Raw genomic sequence first — 27,648 nt, forward strand, 5'->3', positions numbered from 1 at the left:
GAATGCTCACCTGGGGACCAGGATGTCTGGGGCTTCAGGTCATGCTCCAGGGAGAACTTGCCTTTCCTGTGAAATAGCCACTGAGTAGCTGCATGCAGGGAGTGGAGCATAAACCTTTTCCCAGTTAATCTTTAATCTACAACTAAAGGAATTTGGAAGAGTCTACATGAAGAAGCACCTTACCAAAGGTGCAGCATGGGAGGCTCACTGGCCTAGGTGCTCAAAAGGCACATTGCGAGGAAGGGATGTAACCCAGGTCCCCAGTGTGTTAACCACTGATATGTCAAAAAAAAGAGCAGAAGTTGTTTCCAAAGAAAGCACCAGCTGCCTCAAGCCCACTCCAGCCAGGCCCTGGAGGATAATGGGTTGAAGATCCCCGAGAACCTTGGGTCTCTATGGGGGCTGAAACATTGGATGTTCAGCAGCTGAAGTCCTTTGCCATATGAAAGTGGAAAAGGGTCAGACAGCTGCTGAGAGGCAGTTCTCATCGTCACAGCTTTGAACCAAAATGTCTGAGTCCTGCCTGAGTCCTATGATTGTATCCCACATAGAGTTGGATGCACATCCACAGTCACTGCTGTGGCGTTCCCAGTGCTGATGCTTTGCCTTAACTAAAAGCTAATGAAGAACCTTTAAAGCTGTTCCTACAAGACTTAATATAATAATATTTAAAAGATATAACATTACTGAGCATGAATTAACTATTAACATTACTACTTCAACACACTAATAACATTTTAAGGTACCCATAATAGCTTTTTCATTTTAAGAGCAATAATCAGAAGAATAACCTGCTTCCTCTACCAGATGTCAAAGAACAAAATGATGTTTCCTATTCTCATGACAAGACCTGCGTATGATGAAAAGAGTGCAGCCCTTCAATGGCTTCTAGCAGCTGCTGCTGAAGGGATTGAGAGGGAAGGAGATGGTAGGTTAGTGGGAAAATATATGGAGGAAGTGAGGCCAATGGTAGTACTGGAGAATCCAATTGACACTGCCAGAATGAGGATCCCAAGATGGTCAAATGTGGGTCAGCAACAGGTGGCATTCCCTCAACAGTCTTTCTTGTCTCAGAAGCGAACATGCAGTCAGACTGAGCAAGGGGAGAGAAATGCAGTGCCATAATGGCAGAAGGCAGCAAACAGGACCCTGCATCCTTCCGCAGGGCTCAGGCACCACTAGAGGGAAACCCAGCACCGCCTCGGCCCTCCCCTGAGCTCCAGAAGGAAAGGGACGAGCGGCGAGAGCAGAGGCGGGGATGGCAGCGAGCTGTGCCGGGCCGCCGGGATGCTCCCGCCGGGCTGCCGTGGAGGGGGCGAGGTGCCCTTCCTCTGTCCCTTCCCCTTTCGCCCTGCTCGGGCACCGCGGGGGGAGCGGGACGGAGAGGGGTGCCGCACCAAAACCTGTGAGGAGAATAAACGGGAAAGGACGAGGGGGAAGTAATGATAAACCAAACTAAACTAAATTAAACTAAACTAAACTAAACTGAAATAAAATAAAATTTGTTAATTAAAATAAAATACAGTCCTAGTAAACTGAAAAGCAACTGTTGAGAGGGAAGCTAAAGTTTCCAAGGGTACTTGGATCCTCTTCTCAGAGCAGTAGGTGCAGGTCTTCATTTTAACTTAATTATTAGCCAAAAACAGCTTGCTCCTGGTTCTCTTCATCTTACCAGAAACTCCCCTGCTGGCAGAGACCCCTTGACCCACTTAGTTCCTAAAAAAACAGTACTGTTCTAAAGAGCTACTGAATTGTTTGTTAGCAACAAGATAACTATCAAAGGACAGAGTAATGACAAAAAAGTTTATGAGAATTATCATTATCATCATTGTAACACACTTCACTTAGCTTGTATAATAGGCATGTTTCCTCCCTCCCGATCTTGTCTTCCAAGAAAACAATGCCAAGTTCTTACCACATCCATAAATGATCTATGTAAAGGGAGTGAAGGGCAAAGTAGCAAAGGCTGCAGCTGATACAAAAGTATTCAGAAGAGATTAAACTACAGCTAAGAAGTGCAGAAATATTTCATAATAGGACATTGTAGAGCAATAAGAAGTCAGATTTTGCATTAATTCCACATGAACAAATGCACTATATAGCACCTGAGGGGGGAAATCTATATGTGTCACAGACTTTAAATGAACTGGTTTTACTAGGACACAAATCTCAGAGCCATGATGGATACTTGAGCTCAGGGCTCCATGATGGGCAAAACAGAAAGAATTATCAGAATTAACATCACTTTACTGTTTTATAAATCCTTCTTAACTACAGTTTGCACTCTGTATTAAAAAGATAGCAAAAAAAATTTAAAAATGGGTTATATAAAAGATGATGAAGTATGGAAAGGCTCTCATCTGAGAAAAAACTAACCAGGTTAGAAGCTGGACTAACTGAAGCTTGGAAAGGAGACAACAGAGGGTGGTGACAGCTCGGTCACATCACAGGTTCCCCAAAAAGGTGGAGAACAAAATCTCATTCCCTGTTTCACTTAACAGAAGTATGCATTTTTCTCAATTAAAATACCACTCAGTAGTTTAAAAACAAACAAACAAACAAACAGAGAGTTTTGGTGAAGTTTTCTGTTCAGAGTACATATAATTAATCATTATTGCAGAACACTGTGGGGATCAAAGATGTGGCGAAGCCCACCAAGGGATTAGATAAATTTACTGCAACTGCTAAACAAAGGTGCATGGAAAGCTCCTAAAGCTCTGGAAGCTGGATGCACAGTCCAGGAGAAGGACCATTACATATTCGTCTGCTTATATTTTTTCTTCCCTAGGTGTCTACAATTGGCCAGTGTCAGAGAGGGATTGCTGAACTACGTGACCTAGTATGGTGTTAGCCAAGTGGGAAAGCTGGATCACAGCAAGGCTATGATTCTCTGAAGTTCATATGAAATTTAGGTTGGAGCTGAGAACTGACTTCACACTTACAAACCATCATATCAGGAATACAGCAATACATATCTGCAGGGGCAGTTTCTCTGCACAACTGTGTGCCAGAGTTTCACTTGCTGGTCTGGAAATGAACCAGGCAGTAAAAGCGATTAGCAGTGGAAAGACACTAGACAGCTGTAATTATCTAAATGCCTTCCTATTAACCATGTGAGAAACTAAATCCTCACAATCACATTCATTAGTAAATGCTAAGGACAAACTAACTACATGATGTTTCATTTGATTAGGCAGAAGAATTCTACTCCAATATGATTATGTTACACAGAATGACCTAAAAAAAATATAAACCAAGTCTGCTTCAGCAAGCAAATGAATGTTAATACAGGCAGAGAAGAACCGCTCCTACCAACAACATAGCCAGGCTCCCTCAGCTGATGGCAAATGTTCCTACCTCCCTGGGATGGCTCCTGCTCTCACTGCCAGACCTGCTGTGGATGATGAGTGCAAGAGGGACAGAGCCAGACCTGCTGCAGCACATCGTAGTGATTCACCTGCATACTATCCCCATTTAGAAAACCCTATAATGTCATAGCAAGAACAGGTAGCAGGCAGCAGGAGAAAATCACCTGAAGCAAAAACGTGTTTCAGTGGATGGGGCATCAGCATGAGAGGCACAAGCACAGCCTGCTTACCTCAGAGGTGCTGGGTTTTCACCAACCCTGGCACACCATGTTGCAGAAGTGCATCACTGGTCTCTATGCCAGACATGCTCACTCCTTCCTGCATTTGCAGAGCATGAGGAGAGCTAAACATAACAATTTCTACACAGATGTGAAAATAGCATGGCAGACATCAGTTTTCAGGGCAGGCTGCCTTCTTGGTACCTTTGCTGCTTCCTTTCTTGAAATACTGATAAAGAACAAACTTTTCTGAATTAATCTCTCCCAAGAACCTACAGATATGGGCTAAGAAGGGTGGGTGTGTTGGCAGTGGGGTGGAGGAGCTCACTGCACCTTTAAGAGAAGTGTGAGGGCAATTCCAGCACCAAGCTGAATCCCACTGGATCTATAACATCCATAGTTTCCAGATATCCATGTATTGCAGTGGCAAGCATCATGCCAATGTCCAGACACAACAAAACTATATCCATACTTAATAAAATGAACCATGATCACAGTCCATCCAGAGCATGAAGCACTTTGGGGAAGACCTCCAGAGCCTAGGTACCAGGGATGAGGAAAGGAGACAAGAAAAAGCCTGAGCCAGAGGGTCCATTTCCAATATGAATTACAGAGTGTGACTTGTTCTTGACTGAAACTGTAATCATTGGTTTTAAGCATGAGTTCCCTCCATACCTCTTTATTTTGAGGCAGACAATGTGGATTTCTGGTGTTCGTGTGACTTTGTCCAGTCATCCCATTTAGGAGATTCAAACCCCTGTGAAAACTTCAGGCAAGAAGGAAGGAGAATGTAGCCTCTCCTGAGAGGCTTCACCACAGGGAAGCCAGTTGATGTAATCTTTTGGATTTCAGTAAAGCTTTCCATATTGTCATTCACAATATCCTTCTGGACAAAATGTCCAGCACACAGCTGGATAAACACACCATGTGGTTGGTGAGCAATTGGCTCACTGGTTGAGCACAGAGGGTAACAGTGAATGGGGTAAAATCAGACTGGTGACCTGCCACTAGTGGAGTTCCACAGGGCTCTATCTTGGGCCCTGTGCTCTTCAACATCTTCTTAAATGACTTGGATGCAGGACTGGAAGGGATACTAAGCAAGTTTGCAGCTGACCCAAAACTGGGAGGAGCTGTTGACTCCCTCAAAGGCAGGGAGGCCCTGCGGAGAGACCTCGACAAATCAGAGGACTGGGCAATCCCCAACCATATGAAGTTCAACAAGGGAAAGTGCTGGATTCTGCACCTGGGATGGGGCAAGCTTGAATGTTCATACAGACTGGGGAATGAGATGCTGGAAAGCAGTGCCATGGAAAGGGACCTGGGGGTCTTGGATGATGGGAAGTTGAATATGAGTCAGCAGTGCCCTGGCAGCCAGGAGGGACAACCGTGTGCAGGGGGGCATCAGGCAAAGCATCGCCAGCCGGTTGAGGGAGGGGATTTTCCTGTTCTGCTCTGCACCTTGAATATCGTGTGCAGTTTTGGGTGCCACAATATAGGAAAGACATTAAGCTCTTAGAGAGCATCCAAATCAGGGCAATGAAGATGGTGAAGGACCTCGAGGGGAATCCATGTGAGAAGCGGCTGAGGTCACTTGGTTTGTTCAGCCTGGAGGAGACTGAGGTGCGACCTCATTGCAGTCTACAACTTCCTCATGAGGGGAACAGGGGTAGACACTGGTCTCTTCTCTGTGGTGACCACTGACAGGACCTGAGGGGATGGTCTGAAGTTGTCTCAGGGGAGTTTTACATTAGATACTAGAAAAAGTTCACCTAGAGAGTAGTTGGGCACTGGAACAGGCTCCCCAGAGAAGTGGTCACAGCACCAAGCCTGATAGAGTTCAGGAAGCATTTGGATGATACTCTCAGGCACATGGTGTGACTCTTGGGGATGGTCCTGTGCAGGGACAGGAGTTGGACTTGATGATCCTTGTGGGTGCCTTCCAACTGAACATATTCTGTAATTCTGTGACCACATTTCTGCATGGGCATAAGTCCCCCTGAAGTCCACGAAAGCTGCTGCCTGCCCAGATGAAAGGCCCCTAGACATCATCTCAGCACTCCTCTTCTGCTCCACAGAGTAGCTAGGGGATAGTGTATGTCCTGTTGGCAGGTTGGGGACAACACATGCACAGAGTCCACAGGGTAGGCAGGCGACCAAGCATCTGGCTGCTCTGCAGCCCCATCCTGTCCAAAGACTGCAGGTGACTTCTTTATACATAATCAAATAAACCAGAAAGTTATTATATTTGAATTAGCATTCATTAACACAATTGATTGTGTTGATTTAGTCATCTAAATGGTCAATGCTAGGACGTTTGGATAATTATTACTGTTTAGTGATATTTCCTCAGCTAATTGTTTTTATTGAATGACTCACTTTGATGATGCAGCTAAAACTAATGTGCAGCTGGGCTCCTGAAGACAGGCTTTTATCTGCCCCATCCATCTCCCAGAGGCTCCATCCTTCCTGTAAGACAACGCATTTTGGTCTGTCTGGATGGCCCTTAGGAAAGAAACCATTTGGGAAATGCTCCTGCATATGCCAGTGCATGCTTGATCACATGTAGTGTGATTTCTCACAACAGCTCACCCCAACAGGGCTAAAAAAACTAGGCTAAACTAAACTGAACTGGTTTTTTTTCCAGATTTTGCTTGAGTCGGTGCCACCTGTGAAGGCAGCAGTGCAACAGCCCAGTAAACTGAGATATTTCCTCCTCCACCCTCTTAAGCATACCCCACCCTCACCCTCACAATCTAAGAGACCCCACCTGTGCTGCCCTCCTGCCCCCTTCTCCACAGAGAGGCTCACCCCACTGCCCCACTCTCACAAACCCAGACTAAGCCCCAGCCCCATAGCAGTGCCTGCCTACATGGGAGAACCAAGCTCTGGACATCTCCCCACAGGTGTCCTTCACCACATTTAGAAGGTCACAGGTAAGGTTCTGCATCACAGCACCATGACAATGTAGAGAGATCAGACCTGATGCTAAAGTTTTCCCACCTGTAGCTATCTGGAAAAGCCCAAATGGGCAGACCACTGCTCCAGCAGCAAGAGCTTACCCATGCCTGCTTCCTTGTGATCAACACCTTCCTCCAGGTATGATGTCTCCCCGGACCATTGTTACGCTCCTTGGGATCAGTAGCATCAAAGCAATGTTTATCAGAGGTCTCTGGATGAGGCAGCTGAGGGAAGATATTGAGGGATACAGGAGTGTGACTGGCTCTCACAGTCACATTGTGCCTGAAACTGGGTGATCTGGCTTGATTTTCATTCTACTATATGTTGTCATTTGACATTACCTAATCCAGAGATATGGAAGGAGTCATAGAGATCCGCAGGTAGTTCCCAAACAAAAGGAGAGCAAAGGAACTGCATTCCCTGCCCAGAGAGAGGACAGCTCAGCTCCATGCTGGAGGGGGCTTTCTCCATGGTCAAGCAGGCTGCGTGACCATGAGGTCACAGGGACTTGATAGTGCTTGCTAGGAAGGGGGGGAAAGGCACACAATCCCCAGATGTCCTTTTGCTGCTCATCACCCACAAGAAGTTCATTGCCCAGAAAAGTTGTGAATGCCCTGTCACTGGAAGTGTTAAAGGCCAGGTTGGATGGAGCCCTGAGCAATCTGGTCAAGAGGAAGGTGTCCCTGCCCATGGCAAAGGGGGTAGAACTGGATGATCTGTAAGGTCACTTCCAACCCAATACATTCCATAATTCTATAATTATGGAATGGTTAGCTAATGCTCACACACACCACTGATGTCTTAAAGAAGTGCAGGACTGCATGGGCACAAAGCTTTGCAGAGCAGTGCCAAGAGTCTGTTCCAGGCAGAGGCCAGAGCACGGAAGTGCCAGTGGGATAGACAGTCACTGAGTGACACCACCACGACAGGAACAGCAGAGAGTGTGGGTGAGGGAGGATTCTCCTTTGAAGGATATATATGAATATAATGTGATGAACAGAGTGTTGCTGTGAATAGAGAGTGAGACACAAGGTAACAGTACAGCCAGCTGAATCCTGCAAGGGGTCAGGTTCCTGTAGGCTCCCGGACACAAGGTAACACAGTCACATTCAATGCAATGACCTCTACCTTTCAGGTCTGCAGGGCCATAGAGCTGCCAGCTGGTGAGGATACAGGAGTTAGTTGCAATGGCCATAATGGGATGGTGGGCTTTGGGAAGCAGAGGATGCAGCCAAGAAAAGGGCTCATGTCTGTGAATGCAAGCAGAAGAATTAGCGTGACTGTCAAACACTTGTTTCAAAGTGGGACTGATACAGCTTCTCTTCAGTGCTCTGGGGAAAATCACTCCCTTCAATCTCCTTTCCCTTGCTGGCTTTCCCACAAATGTGTTTCAGAGCCTCCACAAATATTCTGTCTCAAACATAAAACCAAGCTTGTGGCCCTAGGCCTGTTACCAGAGGTCAATGTTATATTTTTCCCTGCTCAGAAATTTGGCCTGGGAAGAACTCAAGCATTAGTTTTCCCCCGTTTGTACAGTGTTTCTAGACATATAAGGCTGTTCAGCACCATGTGCCCTTGGGAATATGCCACGTGCAGGCCCTCCATATGTAACCACAGCACACACACAGGATGGGGAGTTCACGGAAGAACTGAAATTACTGCCTGTGCACAAACTATCTTTCCAAGAAAGGCAGGAGCTTATCCCAGAGATATTTCTGCCTGGGAAACACCACAGCCATAAGTTAGGAAATTACTTCCATGAACTCTGAAGAAATCAGAGCCCTAAAAGGCATATGCTAAATGGGAAGTCATTCCAGGAATGGATGCAACCTTGGAGAGATAAATTTAAACTCCTTCCAGGCTGGAAAATCTGTGTTTCAGTCTTCATCTGCTCCCTCTTCCTTCCCAACACAGCTCCAACTATGAATCACCTGTCCCAGCCCACTCTGAAAGATGCACTGTTGCTTCCAGTTCCCCTTTCCTATGTGCAGCTCAGGTACTACCAGAGCAGCAGGACCAGCCAACTTCTCATCACCAGCCTGGGCAGCAGAGGTGAACAGCCCCCCAGGATGGCACTGCTCATTCCCTGGCTCCCACAAGTGATGGTGGCCCTGAACTTGCTGCTACTCATCACCTGCTCAGAGTAAACAGTTGGCTGCATGAAAATAAATAGGAATACAAGGGAACAAGAGATGTGTGAGGAAAAGAGGATTCTATTATAACTCAGTCTGGAGAACCTGTGTCCTGGGAATGCAGGCAATATTTGGAGTGTTTGGGGATGTTTGGAGTTTGTATGAATCTGTATATAACCTCTCTCAGCCTGCCTTTAGCATCTCTCAGTGTGTAAATCAGAGCTCACCTAATAACCCTATAAATGCAGCCTCTTTGTTGTCCCTTGGAGCTATTTTCCCAGCTTGCTCTCCTGTAGAGAATAACTGAGCTACCCCAGGCACTGCAGCCCCACTCTAATCAACAGCCACTTGTATAGCTAGAATAAGGATGGGCTGGACCAGGACACTGCACTAGAAGCACATCCAGCCCTTGGCAATGCTGCATGCTCCCTGCTGGCACACTCAATGCTCCAGCTCCAAGCACAGCCCACAGCCACGCCAGATAAAACTTAGGTTAAAACCTCGGGAACTTCCCAAACAGAGCCCCAGAACACACAGGTGGGTGTTTTGCAGTGAGATACCTAAAGCCAAACCCTGCATAGAACTATCTCAGCAGCAGCAGCTGACACTCCTTGCCAGCCTCAGGCAAGCTGGGAGACAGATCAGGGGTGGTAGATCGGGGTTAACCCCTTCTGGAACCGTGCAGTCTGCCGGGCTTTGGGGCTCCAAAGGACTTTCACCAGGAGAAAGAGCAGAGAGCAGAGGGTCTGCCTTCCTTCAAAGAGGGTGTGCACAGGAGCAGCTGACCTCGACAGTCCCTTGGCTGGCTGTCCCTGGGCTTTTTCAGGAAGCACCCAGCCCAAAGTTCATCTTCTGTTGTTGTGGGTTTTTTCTCTCAGGGTTATACTGTTAGTATTGTCTAGTATTTCCTGCTTCCTCCCCTGGCAGCTCCCCTGCTAGCTCAGACAAACAGCTACAGCACTCAGTTCATTAGCCCCTGTGTTTGCCACATCCGTCCCCAGGGAAATCCCTGGGCCCACACGCAGTTCAGCTTCTAACTGAGGCTTCCCATGCGCCTGTCTACTGCACCAGGCTCCCAGTGTGTACAGAAGAGCAGTGTGCTGAATTTTTACCTTTATCCACGATTATTTGCACCCACCAAGTTTAGGTACAAAGGTTGCACAGGAGCATGTAGAGGTTGAGAGCAAAGCATGTGCTGAGATAGACAGCTTTCACTGCCCATGTGCAGCCTGGCTCGAACGGCCCAGAGTAACTTAGTTAAGGTCCTTAGTTTGCTCAAAGTACCACAGAGAAATTTATATCTAGATCTAGTTTTGACATTTTGTATCCGTAATCCAAACAGAAAGGAAAGTAGCTCCCCGTTTGGCACAGCCCTGCTGGCTGAGAATGCTCACATTGTGCATGGTTGAGTTACCCCTCCTGAATCCTCACTGGCTCTGTTTTCTGCATGGTCCCACTCTGCCACTCTCTCCACCTTTGCAGTATTCCCACTTGCTGGGAAGAACCAGAGACTGTAACATTACCAAATATCACAGTTGCCTGTAGGGGGAAAGTCCCTTTTTAATTATTAGCATGCTCCCAGTTCATATTTTCCCCATCAGGTGCTTCCACTCCGTCTGCACCCACAGAGGGGGCCATATTGATGGGAGCAATGTCATTGCCAGAGGGAAAGTTGTACAACAAGCTCAAGAGATCTGCCTTTACTTCTCTTCCCCCTGCACAAGACTCTTTTTTCCTCCATGAAAGACATGTGGCAGCAAGCTTTGCTGCATCAGGCAGCAAGCATCAGTTTAAAGCTTTTTGAGCAACATACTTTAACAAAACTTCCACATGAGAAACGGGAATGACACCAGAGAAAACTTATCATCCAAGTGGTAGCCAATTTCAAATGACTTGACTTATATTTACCCTTAAGGCATAACAATAAAAGCAGTTTAAACGATATAGTACATCTCATCCCTAAGAATACTCAGAAATGCAACCAGCTGATATACAAACAGCTCATAGTTCATGCAGAGAAACGCAGATCTTCCCAGGGATGCAATTCACCAGTTTAAGAGATGCCAAAAATAAGTTGCAGTCAAAAAATAAAACCAGACTAGAGTAGCCAACCAGGAATCTAGATCCATTAGACTCTGGCCAGAACACCCCAGCTAACACTATTTTTGTGTCTGTGGGACATGGGTAGGATTTTAAATGCCCTAATTTGGATCTTGGCTTTATGTGCCAAAAATTACCCCATGCACTATTTGCTTGGACATTATATCAGCTCAAATAAGGTGGAGATATGCTTCCTACTGCATCCACCATTCAGCTTGTTGGAGTATGTGACTGGAGGATCTGCCTCTGATGAAAAATTTTGAGGAGGTAGGGATACAGGCCACATGGTACATGTAACATCATCAGCCCTCATCCTGGCTGACAAAAAGTGACTTTGCGTAATTTTCCTTCCTCTCATTTGGCTGTTTTTTAAAAGCTTTCAGATTAGTAACTCATATTATTATTAGAAAGCAGGAGGGAAATATGTGTTCCTTGTTTACCACTGGACTAATTGTTCGGAGCTGCATGGTTCTTATCTCTATAGCAGCTGTAAATTGGAGACTGAGATATGTGGATTTTAACTGCAAAATGTTATCAGAATGACAGCATTAAGTGTCCCCTGGCTTCCCTCGCACTAGCAAAGTTCACAGACTTCTGGAGCAACAAACCAGAGTCCTATTCCAAAGAAGTAACTGGACATGCATGTGCATGTACAGACAGCAGGTCTACTACACTGATTTGCTTTGCTTTTGGTTTTAACAGCCTGGGCCAAGATCTTGCTGGATGTTGTTAACTACCTTTTCTGGTATATTTACTGCAAGCCATGCACAGTCCTTGAGATTTAATAAGAGGAAACAGTTAATAGGTATCTGCAGCAGCAATCACAAAAGGATGAAGTTGAGGGACCAACTCTGGTAAATCAACAGCACTAGACAGTTCTCATGATTAGTGTGGCAACCAGGAAATTACAGTTTAATGTGTTTGCTGGAGGAAGGAGCACGAGAATCCTTCATGTACTTTAAAAACTAATTAAAACCCTACTGCCCCTTTTCAGTATTCAGGCACTCAAGGCTGCTTCTCGGAGCCCTGCCAGCTGCTTTCTGCAAGGTAGAATAAAACCAAACATCACATCCCTGCAGCTCCACAGACTTGACAATTGCATTCTCAGGGCATACAGAGTAGAGGAGGCTTTTGCAAAACCTAGCTCTTAGGTATCAGGTGCAAATCCACCTCCCATGGTTACAGCCTTTTACATTGTTAAAGTGACTTTCAGGTAGTCCCTTGGTCCTGAAGTGCCTGCTGGACCAGGCAGTGGAGACTGTTAACATAATCTTGAATAAAAAATGAAGAGAACATTAATCTCCTCTCAAACTGAAGAGCACAAAAAATACTTCTGTGAAACTAATGCAGGCATAGCAGAGGTATTAAACCAGAATACACAAGCAGAAAAAGAGGGTTCAGGCTGGCACAGATGACTGCAGCATTCAAGAAGTTTTCCTCCTGCTTCAGCAGGGCCAATCCCTGTCCCTGGATAGGTACAGCCACTCCATTCCCTGGGGGGGTATGTTTGAGCCTCCCAGAACTGCAACACCTGGGTTAGAGGCCACATAGGAAATTGGAGTTGCAATAGGCTCCACTCTATATCCAAAAAGCTGAATTTGTTTCTTCCTATTCTTCTTCTCTTGTGGACCATGCAGAAAATTGTATATAGAAGAACTACTAGAATGTAGTAATTTAGAAAAAAAAAGGACAGTACTTCAGCAGCACAAAACCAGCATCGATGACCTTCATCACCACTCCAAAATCTTTGATTTATGCTATCTTCTATATGCCATCCCCTTAGGCAAATATCGTACAACTGTGGTAGCTGTGAGGAGTTACAGAGGAGACAGCAGCTTTATTTGTTAATGAGGGTTCCACTTGCCCCTGCATCTTCAGCTGGTTGCTGCTTTATATATGGACCAGGGTCTAGGGCTAAATCCCTTCTCAAGTCTTGCTTTGTCTGTCTAATACTCAGGAGTCTGGGCCCCCCTGTGATGCTTATGGCCAGGCTGCAGAGCAGCAGCATCTCCCTGGGGCAGGAAGTGGACTGGCCTTGGCATGACTTTCCATTCAGAAAACATTTTTGATCACCTTCCTGCTACCTACAGCTAGCTGCATGCAGTATCACCAAGCTTAAACACACACAAAATAAAAGTATCTCATGTGCCTCTGAAAAGAGGTTGTTGCTGGCAAATGATTGCTTAAAATAGCCCTGTGGTAGCCTGTGAGAGCATCTGGAGGTCACTTATGGAAGGAAGCAAAGAATTCCCTTTGCTGAACTCGGTTTCCAGCCATCACAGTGAGGACAGAACTTTTAAAGTTTAATATCTGTGTGGTTCTAGCAAAATCCCAACTGCAGACAGCACGGTCCTCACTGGGCTCAATTCCCCTGCTAGACAGAGCAAGAGATTGCTTTCCAACTCTCATCCTCCCTTTTTTGCAGAGAAGCAGGTAGGAAGATATTCATTTGTTAATTAAATTTCCCCTGCCAATTTATGTTAAAAAGGGGAAACTGTTTCAAAAAACTCACAAAACTTTCATAACCCTTAACCTATAAAAGAAAGAGTTGTATGGTTTTTTTCTAAACATGCCCAAAAGCACCACTGGATTGTCCCAGGCCAAGTGATAAACACTGAAAAAAAGTCCAAGTATGGCACAGCTGGGCTGAAAATTAGGAACATCTGCTCAGAGAAAGCCAGGCATTCTCCCTCTCCTCTAGCTCCTCCTTTCATCTTTGGATTTTCTCATAAGTTCTTGTTCAAAGGGATGCCATCCCATGGGAAAATGAGAAAAGGAAAAAAAAAAGCACAGACACTATTACTCAGTGAGGTCAGCAATAGTTGCAAGGGAAGAAAAATTCTTCATGGGAATCCCCTACATCTGAGAAGTCGAAGCAAAAATTCACCAGGGAAAAATTCAGTGCTGTCAGCTCTGCAGACAATGTCTTTTATCCATGTCGGAGCCTGCATTTATCCAGTTTTCATTACTCACAGATGGCAGAACAGCAGTAAAAAGGAGCAGAGAAGAGTCACTAGGAATGGGCAGAGAAAGTAATAACAGTCAAAGACGTAATTTCTTTGTTTGTTCCATTATGGATATGTATCCTTTGAAAGAGGCCTATCTAGTCCTGGACTAGAACTGAATGTACAGGAGTGGCTCAGAATTCTCACAGCACTGATCCCACAGCACTGAAACAGAGTGAAAATTTCCACTAAAATCCTCTAAACGCTGAGGCAGCACCTGCACACTTGCAGGTGTTGTGACAGCATAAACGTCCATCATCTGCAATACTACCTCAATCTCTCCAAAAAGTGATACCCTCCCCCCGCTCCAAGCAGGGCAGATGCAGTAGCAGCCTCAGCATTGCTCTAGTGGTATTTGGTTCCCTGAAATTTCAGCATGACTTGGCCACCCTGGGCTGGCTACAAAGCTTGTTACTGATCGTTAGATGAGCGCTGGTTAATGACTCCTAAGAGTTCCTCTCATCAGACCTCAAAAAGATCCTCACAGGCTCAGGGATCTGCCATTGTGCAGATAGTGGAAGAGAGAGGAGCTTCTAAGAGTATTAATGCTTACGGCCTGGGCTTCTGGCCAGAGTCACCTTAGGAAACCTTACTGTGGTCTTGCAGTGTTCGAAGGGAGCCTATAGAAAAGATGGGGACAGGCTTCTTAGCAGGGCCTGTTGCAATAGGACAAGGGGTAAGGGTCTTAAATAGAAAGGTCAATTTAGATTAGATATAATTAAATATTAGATATCATTTTTTACAATGAGGGTGGTGAAGGTCACAGGTTGTCACAGGTTGCCCAGAGAGGTGGTGGATGCCTGATACCTGGAAACATTCAAGGTCAGACTGGACTGGGCTCCGAGCAACCTGATACAGCTGAAGATGACCTGCTGATGGCAGGGGGGTTGGACTAGTGGACCTTTAGAGAATCCTTCCAACCCAAATTATTCTTTTATTTTGTGATTCCACAGCCCCTCTTACCGAACTTATAGAAAGTCGGTGGATGCAGGGTGCAACCAGGGCCAGCAGTGCCCAGCTGGTGAGGGGCGTTCAAGGGGTCCCCAGAGCGTGCGTCTCACTAGACCCGGCAGCGGTGCACACACCCCCTGCCCGCCGGGGAGGGGGCACCTGGAGCCCCAGGACCGGGCAGGGCAGGGAAGGGAAGGGAAGGGAAGGGAAGGGAAATCCCCCCGGGGTGCGGCAGGGAACTACCGACGGGGACGCCGGAGAGGCGAGTACTTCCCCCCTGGAAAAACGCCAAGTTCCCTCTCGCGCCGACATCTTTCCTTCCCTCCCCTCCGACGCCCCTTCTGGGCGGCCCCAGCTGCTCCGCCCTCCTTGCCAGTGCCGGCGGCGCCGAGCAGGACCGGACCCGTCGGTCGGGCTTTGACTGGCTGGAAATTCCCGTCCTCGGCGGCTCCTCCCCCGCAGAAATCCCCTGGCCGCGGTGTATATGCGAGGCGGCGCCGCCACCGCCGCTCACTCGCAGCGCCCGCAGCTCCGTCGCCATGATCAGCGCCCGCCGCGCCGCCGAGCCGCCCGCCATGGAGGGCTACGAGCACCCCAAGAAGGACCGTCAGGGTGGGTTCCCGCTCGACGATCGCCACGACAGTGGCTTGGACTCCATGAAGGAGGAGGAGTACCGGCAGCTGGTGAAGGAGCTGGAGGACATACGGCTACAGCCCCGCGAGCCGCCCGCCTGGGCACAGCAGCTGACGGAGGACGGAGACACGTAAGTGGGGGTCGAAACGGGGCGGGAGTGGCTCGTACACGGTGGGGGACACGGCACGACCGGGACGGGGCAGGACGTGCTGCCGGCGGGGAGGCGCCGGGCTGGGCCGCGCCGCGGCGGGAGGAAGGGAAGGGAGGGAGGGCGGAAAGTCCCTGGAGTGGCGCCAGGGAGAGGCGGCTCCCGGGCCGCGGAAAGCCCCGGCCGCGCCGAAAGCCCCGGCTTGCGACACCCGCGCGTGACCCTGCCCCGGGCCCGCCGCAGGGATTCGGGGGGGCTAATGTAGCATTAGGGGGTTTTAACCTGTGTCGCTTAATTATTCTTTTTTTTCCCGTGCAGTTTTCTCCATTTGGCAATTATTCACGAGGAAAAAGCCCTGAGCCTGGAGGTGATCCAACAGGCAGCCGGCGACCGGGCTTTCCTGAACTTCCAGAACAACCTCAGCCAGGTACTTTCACCTCCACAGCCCCAAATCCGGATCAGCCCCAGCTACCCCCACACAAGGCCTCTGGGGAATTCCCCCCAAAAAGTCCTTTTAATTTTTTTTTTTTTGTTTAAATTGATGGAATCAACTGAATCAAAGCCTACTTAAATCAAAGCCTGCATTCGGGAAAGTCCCCAGCTGGCTCCAGCCAGTGTTAGTACAATGCTTCCTCTCCCCTGAGAGAGTGGCATTTGACACCCACATTTTTTAAATATGATGCAATGAGTTGCATCCCTCTTTATTGAGATGTTAATGATACACTTCATATAGATGGACTGTTCAGTGTCCAGAGAGCCCTAAGTTCATCACTTCCAGAGGAAAGGGCAACTATACAATATCTTGGGAAGCATAAAATATTGAGTTTATTGAGTGTGCTTTTAGCTGGTGGCACAGATCTCCAAGCGGTCGAGAGGTCTGCTTGTCCAGATGTTGCTGCCAAGTTTGCACTGTAACTTACAGGCTGCTTTTTATCTCTTTCGTGCAGACTCCTCTTCACCTGGCAGTGATAACTGATCAGCCTGAAATTGCTGAGCATCTTCTGAAGGCTGGATGCGACCTGGAAGTCAGGGACTTCCGAGGAAACACCCCCCTGCACATTGCCTGCCAGCAGGGCTCCCTTAGGAGCATCAGCGTCCTCACGCAGTACTGCCAGCCACACCACCTCCTCGCTGTCCTGCAGGCAACCAACTACAAAGGTACAGGCACACTGCTAAACAGTTTATCTCGATGTGCTGCACTGAGAGTAGGGTTGGTGTCCTGTAGATCTCAGAGGTCTCTGGAGAGGTGGAGAAGGATTATTATGACCATTTGAGAGTTGAGGAGCCCTAAGCAGTGTGTGACTTCTTTAAAATGCCACTGTCTTATAGGCCTCCTCAGTGTTGATTATTGTCTCTCATGGCTTTGAATTTTGCATTTTTAGTGAGTACTTTTGCCATACTCCTTCTTTTTTTGGTTGTAATAAGTTGCAGTCAAGCACTGGAATAAAACCCCTAAGAAATCTTTTCAAAATCCAACCTTGTTATTCATACTCACTGGAAGCTGGAAAGCTCTTCTGGAAAACACCCTTTTGCCATGGATGAATTGCAAATTTAGTATCATCCTGGCCTATCGTCTTGACTTTTAAGAAATGATGAGGCATTGAGTTAGACTTACTCAGATTTTCCCTTTGTTTGTGTTTTGCAGGACATACGTGTCTTCATTTGGCATCCATTCAAGGATACCTGGCTATTGTCGAGTATCTGCTGTCCTTGGGAGCAGATGTAAATGCACAGGTATGTAATGTGTACCATGACTTTAACTGAGTGGGGCTGCGTAGTCTTAAGAATCAACATATCTGGCAGCGGCTCTGCCTCTCCTAACATGCCAAACCTTATGTTATTTTCACACAGGAGCCATGCAATGGCAGAACAGCACTACATTTGGCTGTTGATCTGCAGAATTCAGACCTGGTGTCGCTTCTTCTGAAACATGGGGCAGATGTGAACAAAGTGACCTATCAGGGCTATTCCCCCTATCAGCTCACATGGGGAAGAGACAACTCAAGCATACAGGAAAAGCTGAAGCAGCTGACCACAGCTGACCTGCAGATGTTGCCAGAAAGTGAGGATGAGGAGAGCAGTGAATCGGAACCTGAATTCACAGAGGATGAAGTAAGTAGCTGTTTGCTTCTTTTCAAGAGAAGGGGAAAATCCTGTCTTGTGTAGGTTTTTTTGTTGCTGCTGCTCTGACAACGTGCCCCAGTAACCTCTTGCAGTATTACAGGCATGTATAAATAAGGTCATGCTGTCAGCAGTGAGCAAAATGGCAAGTGGGGCAAGCATATAAACAGAGTAAGAATAAAAAGTAAAAAATAACATGAGGGAGTGGAGGTTAACTTCATGCAACATGGTTCTCTGCACACCATTCTGTGGCTGACAGAGAACCTCGTGAGATAAAATTCAAGTTAATGGGCGGTTTCCTCCTCCCCAGCCTTTGTTTTTCTAATATTCTGAGTGCTGTTAAATGGTGAAAGTAACCGTTTTGGTGTAAAAACTGTATACACTGCTGAAGTCTGGGCATGCAGAATTTGGCTGTTGTCCCAGAGTGGATACAGTATTTTCAGTAAGATTTTTGCATTAACAGCTTTTGTTTTTTTTTCTTGTAGCTTATATATGATGACTGCCTTATTGGAGGACGACAGCTGGCATTTTAAAGCAGAGCTTTCTGTGAAGTGACTATATACATATGTATAGAAAAAGGACTGACTTTCTTCATTTAAAAAGAAAGTCGCAATGTGGAGAGAAAAACCAGGAAGGAAATACTACACTGCCCAGCAAGGAGAAGGAGCTCATAATTTTAACAAGACAGTTCCAGGATCTGCCCTGTGTTTAAATACAGGAGTGGGATATGTAACATCAGTAGAGATCTGTAATTATTCACACCACCTGATAAAGAGCCGTGTAGCCCATTTTATCAGCCCTACAGAGGTAACAGACTACACATCCAGCCTGCTCATTACAGAGAGCTTGCTTGTGGCATTAAGTACTGCAAGGAGCACATGTACTTTCATGGCAAGGTGGACTCATACCAACACCCCTTCTTCTCTGAGCCTGTGTGTTAATTTGCGTTGGGCTGGTGGCAGTCCCTGGCGTTACTGACTGACCTCAGGTCGGGGTCAGTGCTCTCAGTGGGGCGTTCCAAGTGGAGGAGTCGGACCAAGGGACTGGTGACCTCCTGGCTCATAGGAGAAAGTAGCAATAATGTTAACTGTGGGCATTGGAAACAGTGTGTTTCACACCATGTGTGTCATAATTGCTACACTTTTTAGCAATTGTATATTGTGTAAATACTGTACATTTTTTGTTTATAATTATTTTGGTACATGTGAGATATGTATTTATTAAAAAAAGTCAGATTACTGTACCTAGTCTGTGGAATGGTTCATTGCTCACCTCCTTGTCCTGAGATCATGGGAACCTGCCTGGTTTGCTTTTTAAGAAACATTTAACACCTAGTAGACCAATGGGGTCATGGTCTCAGGGGTTTTAGGTAGTTCACCTCAGCAGTGATAAGACATCTGAGCAGCTTGCAGCTCTCAGCCCTTCTGCTGCAGCTAATTTTGGAGGCAGACGTAGGTGTTGTTTCCTGCACCCATTGCAGCAGGAGGGCTGTGGGGCTGGGATTCCCCCTCTGTCACCCAGCACCAGGCTCCCCGCCCACTAGAGCGGGGTTTTTTAGGCTGTTTGTGGCAGCACCTGACCACTTCTGCCCTCATAACACCTTTTGTTCCAGCTCCAATACTTGGCAGTTTTTGCCAGGAGGCTTGAGGTTTGCAGCACAACCCTGTCTGCTCACCTCTTGTTTATCTCCTGGCCCAGTTCCAGCTGGAACTCTGACACCTTTGGAATTTCCGAAGGGGATTTCCATGGGAAGAGGGAACATTCCCAGGGTGCTTCCACCCCTGAAATTCAGGTAGGGGGCCTCCCAGCTTCCCCACTGCAGGAACTACAACTATTCTTGTCCAATTCATAGCAGTAAAGGATGTGGCTTTAATCCCCTTCAGTTATTCCTCAGGTTTCTCTCCAGCATTCAGGGAAACAGAGTCACTTTGCTCAAGTCCTTTCCTACACCTCATTTTCTGCTGGCAGCACATCACAGCCCAGGAGTACTTTCAGACACAAATTTTAGCCTGTTGTGTGTCGGGGTAAAGGATGAGCTGTGTGAAGGGTGACCATGCCCTGTTTCTTCTGTGCTGTACCCCCTGGATGGGAACAGGGAGCAGCAATGCTGCTGACGCAGGATGGAGTTCTGCCAAGTATGTTGGCCAGGGGACTTATGTGCTGCTGGCACCTGGCCTAGCTCAGGCTGCTGGAGAATGCCACAGCCCCAGGTTGCACAGGAACACCCATTCCTTTTTCTACCCTGCTCTTCACAAGGGGTTTCTGACACAAGACCTGCTCTAAGGAGGGCTCACTGGTATGAGGAAGAACACCACAGCTGGCTGGGTGCTTCCTAATTTGCATGGGAGCCAAAGGCCATTGTGGAAAGTTTTATATAAAATTGTCATCCTGAGTCATTTTTATTTCCCTTCCCCTCTAATTGCATAAGCATAACGCAGGTGTATGCACTGAAAGTTCCTTCTGGCAGACGGCCACATCTGCATTGCAAACCTGCAAAGTTTTCCAGGTGTGGGGCAGGGTGAGAATCTGCCAAAACCCCTTCTTGTTGTGAACTCACCCTACACTCTGACCAACCACTAAATCTGAGCTGGGAGTAGAGATTGAGGGGGTTTGTTCACTTGCTGCTACGGGTTTTTCACCAGCAAAGAATCTCAAGTGATTCCGTGTCTGGAAGTAGAAACAGCAATGCTCCACTCAGTTTCCCCTTGCAAGATGGGCTGGAAATGCTGTCAAGGTCCTGCAGAAGCATTCACCAGCTACAGCCATCAGTGCCCTGAAAGTGCTTGGGTACACGGCTGGACCTGCTATGCAAATACTTAAATAGATACCATCTGAATGCAAATGGCTGGACCTGCTATGCAAATACTTAAATAGATACCATCTGAATGCAAATACTTCTCATTTGAACGCCAGAGGGATGGAGAAAAATGCAGTTATCAGTAGTACCAGGCTGGTCTAGTAGTTTCAGAGGCAGTGGTACATTCTCTGCTGTCCATTGCAATATTTACACAAACAGTATCTAGGAAGGCACTGCTATAATCTTGCAAGAATTCTGCAATGACTTAATAAATTAAATAAATGTTTTACTGTACGAGGAAGTTCTGCAGCTAAACAAATCATTGCCCAAATACCACGTGCTGGGTTTGCTACTGTTTGCCTCCACCAGTCATGCAAAAGTAACCATGTAACGTATGCAGAGGAACCACAGGTAAAGTAAGTAGGATGGAGATTAATGTGAGAATGTGTATTTGTTAGCAAAATAAGCTGGGGCATGTTGTGTATTTGTGCATTGCTAATGCGGGGTTACTCAGTGCAGAGCTTTACCTGTTCACTTGATTATATAGCAAGATTGTCCGCTGTAGGACAATCCTGCACCCCTAGTTTCGAACATGTGCTCTTAACGGCTGCGTGTCCACTGTCTCTGCCCTTTCCACACCTATACCTTTAGAAAGATCTTCTGAGAGTGTTTCTGGTGATAACCTGCCTTCGTGAGGTCTTCTCGGCATTCTGGCAGATATGTTGCATGGTCCCATTTGTTGGGCATGGAGCAAGAACTCCATATGCATTTATTCTTCCAGCATCACTTTTTCCTTATTCAGACAGCACAGCTGCTATTTGCAGAGCACATTAGCTTGTTCTTGCTTCTACTGCCAGTGCCTTCCCATACTGGTCCAGTGTTCAAAATTCTCTCACGAGCACCTTTGCCAACGGCCTTGTGTGTGTCTGCAAGCTTCAAGAGCAGCCATGCTGCTGTAGATCAACGTCCTGTGAAGTTCAGATTTAGTTTCATAACTGACATGTCTGTGTCCTCTGCTCTTACTGCCCTTGGCACTCATATCTGCCTCTGCTTGTTCTTTTCTCCTTTCCTCCCTTTTCACAGGTCCCCCCTCCCTCTTCACCTGCAACACCAGTCATTCACCTGTCATTACACAGCATGAGGTTACTTTTTTTTTTTCCCCAGCCTTTCCCTGCTGCCCACTCTTGTAAATCTCTGAAAATCCTGCAAGGATATTCCCATACTTCCTTATATTGCACACAAAGAACAGAACTCCCCATTTCCTCCCACACCCTCCTCTTCCTGCTTTCATTCCAGCTCACTGCAGACCTTTCTCAACATAATCACAAGCAAGGGGCCACCTTCAGTCTCTGCTCTCCTGCATTTCACCCTTCTTAGCATCAGTCCTGGACTTCTCAAGAACCTTATGGTGGTGACAGATAAAATACAGATCTCTAGGGAGGTGACACTGGACAGCAGAGCCCATGGCCTGATTTTTCCCCCAATAATTTGGAACCCATCTCTTCCATTCACTGCAGCTTTGTAAAGTGTAAAAAGCAATCCCAAAAGGCAACCCTGCACAGGGAAGCTGCTTCTCCTACTGGCTACAGTATCAGCATGACCTCTACAGTCATGAGCAGAAACCTTTCACCATCCTCCCCATCTGCTTGTTCTGCTGCTCTTAGGTTATGTTCCTCCTTGCACACACTTTGGTCTGTGTGACCTGTTTGACACATGGATGTAGGTGTCTCCGCTCCCTCAACAAAGAGAGGTGGGATGGGCAGCCCAAGGAGCTGCCTGCCCGTCTGATTGTTGATGGGCTTGGACATCACAAGGGGCCACAGTCCGAACTTAGAGGCCTTAACTTTTACTACCTTCCTCCTCCTCTTTCAGCCTTTTGACATTAGGAAGGGGCTCTCTATTTGAGTATTTAGCATTTTACACTGCAAGAGAAACTATAGACCCAGGCAGGGGCCAACAGACAGCGTTTACCAACCACATGTCCTGTATCCAGCTCTGGTGGACACATGTACCTGCCTGCCCCAGCAGGACTTGATGCAGAAGAAGGCAGTAAGGCCACCAGGCCACCAGAATGGCAGCCCCACTGCTGCTGGCTTTGCTTCACAGCTTCAGTTCCGATCCGGATGAGCAAGATGGTTGAGTGAGGAAAGAAAAAAGTGAAACCAGCAACAAAACCCAAGGGAAGACACCATGATCTCCAAGGATGAGGACAAGTGGCATTTGTGACTTGTTTTAATGGGAAATTTTCAATGGTGGTGGACTCTGGGCCAGGCAGAGGCCCAGTACAGATAGTTTTTCTGTAGAAAATGAGCTTTGAAAATAATTAAGCATCTGGTTGTTCCTAGAAGAAAGAATTGCAAAACAGAGTGCAGAGGTGGCAGAGAAGAATCTCTCCCTGGACGAAAGGCTGCCCTCACTTCAGGTGACAGGAGGAAGGGATTTTTCCAGAATTTCTGTGCTCCCAGTGCCAGTGCTTTGCTGGAGAATGAGAACTGCACAGTATGCCAAGGGATGAGGGAGCAGGAAGGCCCTGTCCCCTCATGCCAGTCAGAACAGCACATGCCACCAGACAGCCTCTCCCCTTCTGGAGCAACTGCCTATCACAGCTCTGGCATTGTTCACCTCCCTGTCGCTTCAGATAGCTCTCTGAAGCATTGTCAAGACCAAAAGGCTCCCTTTAAATGCTGACACATTTATCAGGCCATAATGCAAGAAGTCCAGAGAGGCTGAAACAGGAACTCACTCTGACACCCTGGAGGTTTGACTGCCTGCCCTCACCTTGCTCCAGCCCTCAAATTTTCCCAGGACTGTCTCCTTGTTCAATTTTCCAAACAGGACTTTCCAGTCCTGTCAGAAGTGAACTGGGGTTTTCCCTGCTCACTCCTTTCTGCAGTTTCACCCTATTACAGCTGCCATGAGCCATGGCACCAAGCTACATTGCCTCTCCAGCTGCAGGAATGTAGCCTCCTGCCTGTCCACTACCAGCCCCGGGGGCTTCCTTGCTCTAAGGAATAGGCCTGCACTCTTTTAATTTAAATCCTTTTTCCATTTGCAGTTTTAGCTAATTCAGGTTACTTTTCCTGTGCATCTTTCAAGGTAAAATTTTCATCCCTCCAGCTGAAAGCAAAATGTGAGCAAATGTATGCTTCAAGAAAGAGCCTTAAAACACAAATATTTTTAACATACATGCACCCCTTGAAGGGCACTCAGCTACAATCAGAGTGCAACACTTAGCATGGTTAATTATTGCCCCTGGGTTTCAGTAGCTTGAAGGAGGGAATTTCCCAAGGCCCTACAGAAGGTCTCTGTGAATGCTGCTGCTCCGTTTCAGCGACGCTCTTTGTTCTCACTGGGGAGTGCCCAGGGGTCAAGTGAGAGGCAGCTCCCGCGGAGGAGCATGGACCAGTGTTAATAGAGAGCCGGTCCGTGGGGTTTGCTCCTGCAGTGTGGGAGGACCCGTGCTGTGTTGCGTGGGAAAAGGACACACTATGTGTCAATCAAATCTCTGAAAGTACTGAGCTGAGGAGGACTAAGAGTCTGTAAGGATGCTTGTCCAGCCTGTGCAGCACACAGAATGAAACCACCCTCTTCTTTCCATTTTTTTGAAGTGGATGGGTTTCCATTCCAGCATGCGTCAAGGCTGGTGTTTCTGGATTTCATCCAAAAACTTAGATGTGACCCCTGGAAGCATCTTCTCTGAGAAGTTTTGCCCCGGCAAACAAACAAACAAGCCCTCCCCCAAGCTGCGAGGAGGCTCCTTACTCCAGGCTGTGCCAAGCATAGCTTGGGGAAAACAATCCCAAGGAGAGGGATTCAAACCACTTACTGACCCTCAATTACACTTGACCTCCATCTGCTCTCTAACAGCCTATGAAGTAGGCTGTTGGAGTAAAAAAAAAAATTAGTGAAACATCCAACATCTTCTGTTTGTCCATCCATCCTAGACCTCTCCATGCTCCCATCCTTGCACCCTTGACCTCTGGTAAGCTGAAATGTCTGGTGCTGAATGGCTGGACTACCCCACCATAGCAAGGGAAAGCTCCCAAACCACCATGTCTCCTGCCTTAACAATCACTCTTGCAGGACAGCATTCAAATATGTGTAAACTGAAATAATGAGGTGGAAACAGAGTTAACTCCACAGTGGTGTGGGAGGCTGGTAGGCTTCAGCTGCAGTTGGCAAGGTTCAAACAGAACAAGGGCATGTTCAGCAACTGAAATGGTAAGAAGGCAGCAGTGCCACCAGGATGCAAAAGCTAGGTGGGACACCAGCAGCAGCAGCAGCCAAAGGTCCAGTAGGTTCTGTAGGTCCACTGCTGAGGTTATCTCATCCCTCTCACAGCCCAGCCATAGCACTTTTCAAACAGAAATGCTTAAGCTTTCCCCACAGCATCCTCTCTCCTCTGTTGTCATACACTGAAATGCTGTTAATGCCTTAAACATTGTCAAAATCATAGAAAGATTTTTGTCAAACTGAAAAGAAGCAACTGCCTGTCTGGGACCATCGAAGCATCCCCCCCTCTTGAATATGCTTCTAGACTGGAATTTGGACTGTGACAGGAACTTGAGATAAGACTCAGGTCTGAGGAAAAGTAAACAAGGCTCAGGGAAGGAGAATATATCTGTGTTAAGAATCAGTTCTAGCTGGGCTCAGTGGGTGGTGGAGAAGGGGAGGTTTGGATGTGTGATGGTGAAATCTCTCCACACCAAACAGGAGGAGTAAACCCCCCCTCCAGAAAGACCATGTACACATGGGACATTCCCATAAGAGGCAGCTGAGAAGGGGTCATAAACCATCAAAGTCCCTCAAAACCCCCTTCAGACTCATTCCTTAGGCCTTCCACCACCAGGGGACTGCACATGATCCAACTGATGCAACAAATCCAGAGCCTGTTACAAGGGATTGCAAAGCTTCACCCCCCAGGGGAGATGCTGGGCATCTCCTGAATGTATATTAATCCACTGAACTCTATGTTTTGTGGGACCCTCACCACCAAGAAGACCAGAAGAACAGGACCCATGGGACATCTCTGGGTTCCACGGTGTGGTGATACATTTTCTATTTAATCTCTCTCTGTCACTCTTTCCTTCCCCCCTCCCACCCCTCCTTTTCCCTATTTCTTTTTCTCTCTCTTTCTGCCTCACATTTACTGTTAAAAAAATACTATTGACTTTGGCACATGGTCTTGTTTGCACCTTAATTCGAGCAGAGGCATTTCTAATAATTTTAACAACTAACCCATAACACTCAGTCTCTACACCAGAGAAAGGGAGGAAAGCAGGTCCAGGGAAGGTAAGGACTTCAGGACATGTGCCTTCTCTCCCTAGGTTATGGCACACAAAGCCAGTTTCTCTTCTCCATACAGCTGACTGCCAAGGTGATCCAACCACCCACTTCCCTCCATGAGCAACTCCTTTATCTGAGGGGCTCGTAGAGTAAGGGACTGATAACTCAGTTACATTTTCCAGAGAAGTCCAGGCAAAGGAGAAAAGGGAAACTGTGCAGGTTACTCAGCAGTTGGTTTTCTTCCATGAGCAGTTCCAGGTACTTGGTGGTATGATCAAGCAAGCCTTCCTAGGCATGGTGCTCTGAGAAGCCTCTCTCTAAAAACAGCTGTACTGAGGGGCAGAAGACAAAAGGAGAGAGCTGCATCCATGCACTGCACAAAAATAGAACATCTCTTTAGAGCACATGGCAGCTCCATGCCACAAGTAGGACCACAGATATTTCTCCCAAAGATGTGTATGTGTGTGTAAAACATGTGAGCTCAACTGCATTGCAGTATCCTGGGAATGAGTGCCAATATCTCCAAATTTTCTGCTTCAAGTTTAAGAACAAGTAGAATAATTCAGAGTAGCCAATTTTTTCCATTTTGCAAAGGACATATTTTGCTGTTCTTTATTTTAGTTAGAAACAATGCATTTTTTAAAAAATTCATATGATTAAAATCATACTGAGGATTTCCCAGCTGAAATAGATTACTTCTTTAGACTCAGAAAAAAAGAATTTATGTGGGTTTTTTCTTACCCATTGGAAACTTCGGGTATCTGTTTTCTCACTCACCCAAAAAATGTTTTCTCCTAAATGTTTGTGATTGTGACATAGCAGAATTTTCTCTTCCACTCTTCTCCTGAGTCATGTGAACTGGGCACACCTCTGTCCTGAGGTTTACCATGCCATCTCTGAAAAGCCAATCCTCTAATTTGTATCCAATTACCATCTGTATAATAGCTATTAAACTCCTCATGCTTGGGTAGGGGCAGGACTTCATTTCTCCTTAGAGCTAGCAGCTTTCCATCAGGTCTGCTTGTCTGTCTCTCACCCTCACATCATCCAGCCCCCTTCACACATGTATACCCTGTTCCCTCTACCCTCTATTCCATATTTTGGCTGCTCTAAATATACCCTGGTATCGTAAGCACATTCACCATGAAACACCACCACACATGGCTTCTCAACATTGCCATAAGAAAAATGTTATCTCTGCAGCTATTCCGCTTCACTGAATTTACAGCTGGGCCCTTGAATGTTGTCAATAGAAATTGTATGTTCCTTGTAAGCACAGGATACAGGCAGCTCCGTGTAGACATTAATCATTTTGCTTAATGGCACATGAAATATCATTTTCACCTCCAATCCCCAGAGGTTCTGAGTCCTGTCTCTGGGGACACAACTTGGGAGCAGCCTCCCCCTAGGCGGTGGCCAGGCTCCTGCCTGAGCTGAGGTGCACAGGTGAATGTGGTACCAGTGAAGATGCTGCTGCTGCGCAGGGTGCTGGCAATGGCACAAATCCTGCCTCTTGGTGTCCCCTCCTTCCCCCATGCCTGCCTATTGCTGCTGCAGGGAGATGGAGAGCATTTGCCCCAGGCTGGGTGTGACCCTGGCCCAGTCAGAGGTGAAGAAGGATGCACACTGTTGTGGCCCATCACAAAGGGGCCTTTTCAGGGTGAACTAAAAAGCAAGCATGCCCTAATGACAGGGAGGAATTTTTTATCATGTTTCATCATTACTTAGCCCAAAGAGCAGTTCTGTGAGACATGCAAAGCAGTTGCTGTTTGCTTCTGGTGGCACCTCAGTCCCCATCCAGAGCTGATCACTGGGTACAAGTGCTCCTGACATCAGAGCCTGTAGTCAGAGCAGAAAGTGCCCTCATCACTGAAACACTCCAGTACCTGGCACTCTAAGCCCTATCCCATTAGCTGTCAAGGACCAGCTTC

The 27,648-nt window shown here is 47.0% G+C and overlaps 1 protein-coding gene across 1 annotated transcript; it reads left to right on the forward strand.

Moving 5' to 3' along the window:
• Positions 1–15,154: 15,154 nt before the first annotated feature.
• On the forward strand, positions 15,155–18,877 carry NFKBIA (NFKB inhibitor alpha). The gene is made up of 6 exons (XM_027638286.1): positions 15,155–15,495; positions 15,832–15,940; positions 16,461–16,671; positions 17,159–17,247; positions 17,365–17,625; positions 18,120–18,877. The coding sequence occupies exons 1-6, from the start codon at positions 15,272–15,274 to the stop codon at positions 18,165–18,167; spliced, it is 942 nt and encodes a 313-aa protein (XP_027494087.1). The 5' UTR covers positions 15,155–15,271; the 3' UTR covers positions 18,168–18,877.
• Positions 18,878–27,648: the final 8,771 nt, after the last annotated feature.

Source organism: Corapipo altera, unplaced genomic scaffold, assembly GCF_003945725.1.
Source record: "Corapipo altera isolate COAL_440 unplaced genomic scaffold, ASM394572v1 23, whole genome shotgun sequence".
In the NCBI taxonomy this organism is placed as follows: Eukaryota; Metazoa; Chordata; class Aves; order Passeriformes; family Pipridae; genus Corapipo; species Corapipo altera.

Bases quoted from the DNA above. Each gene is read 5' to 3' on its own strand.
- NFKBIA (XM_027638286.1), top strand. From the start codon at position 15,272: ATGATCAGCGCCCGCCGCGCCGCCGAGCCGCCCGCCATGGAGGGCTAC. The intron at 16,672-17,158 runs GTACAGGCACAC...TGTGTTTTGCAG, and splicing joins GCAGGCAACCAACTACAAAG to GACATACGTGTCTTCATTTG. The intron at 17,248-17,364 runs GTATGTAATGTG...ATTTTCACACAG, and splicing joins GAGCAGATGTAAATGCACAG to GAGCCATGCAATGGCAGAAC.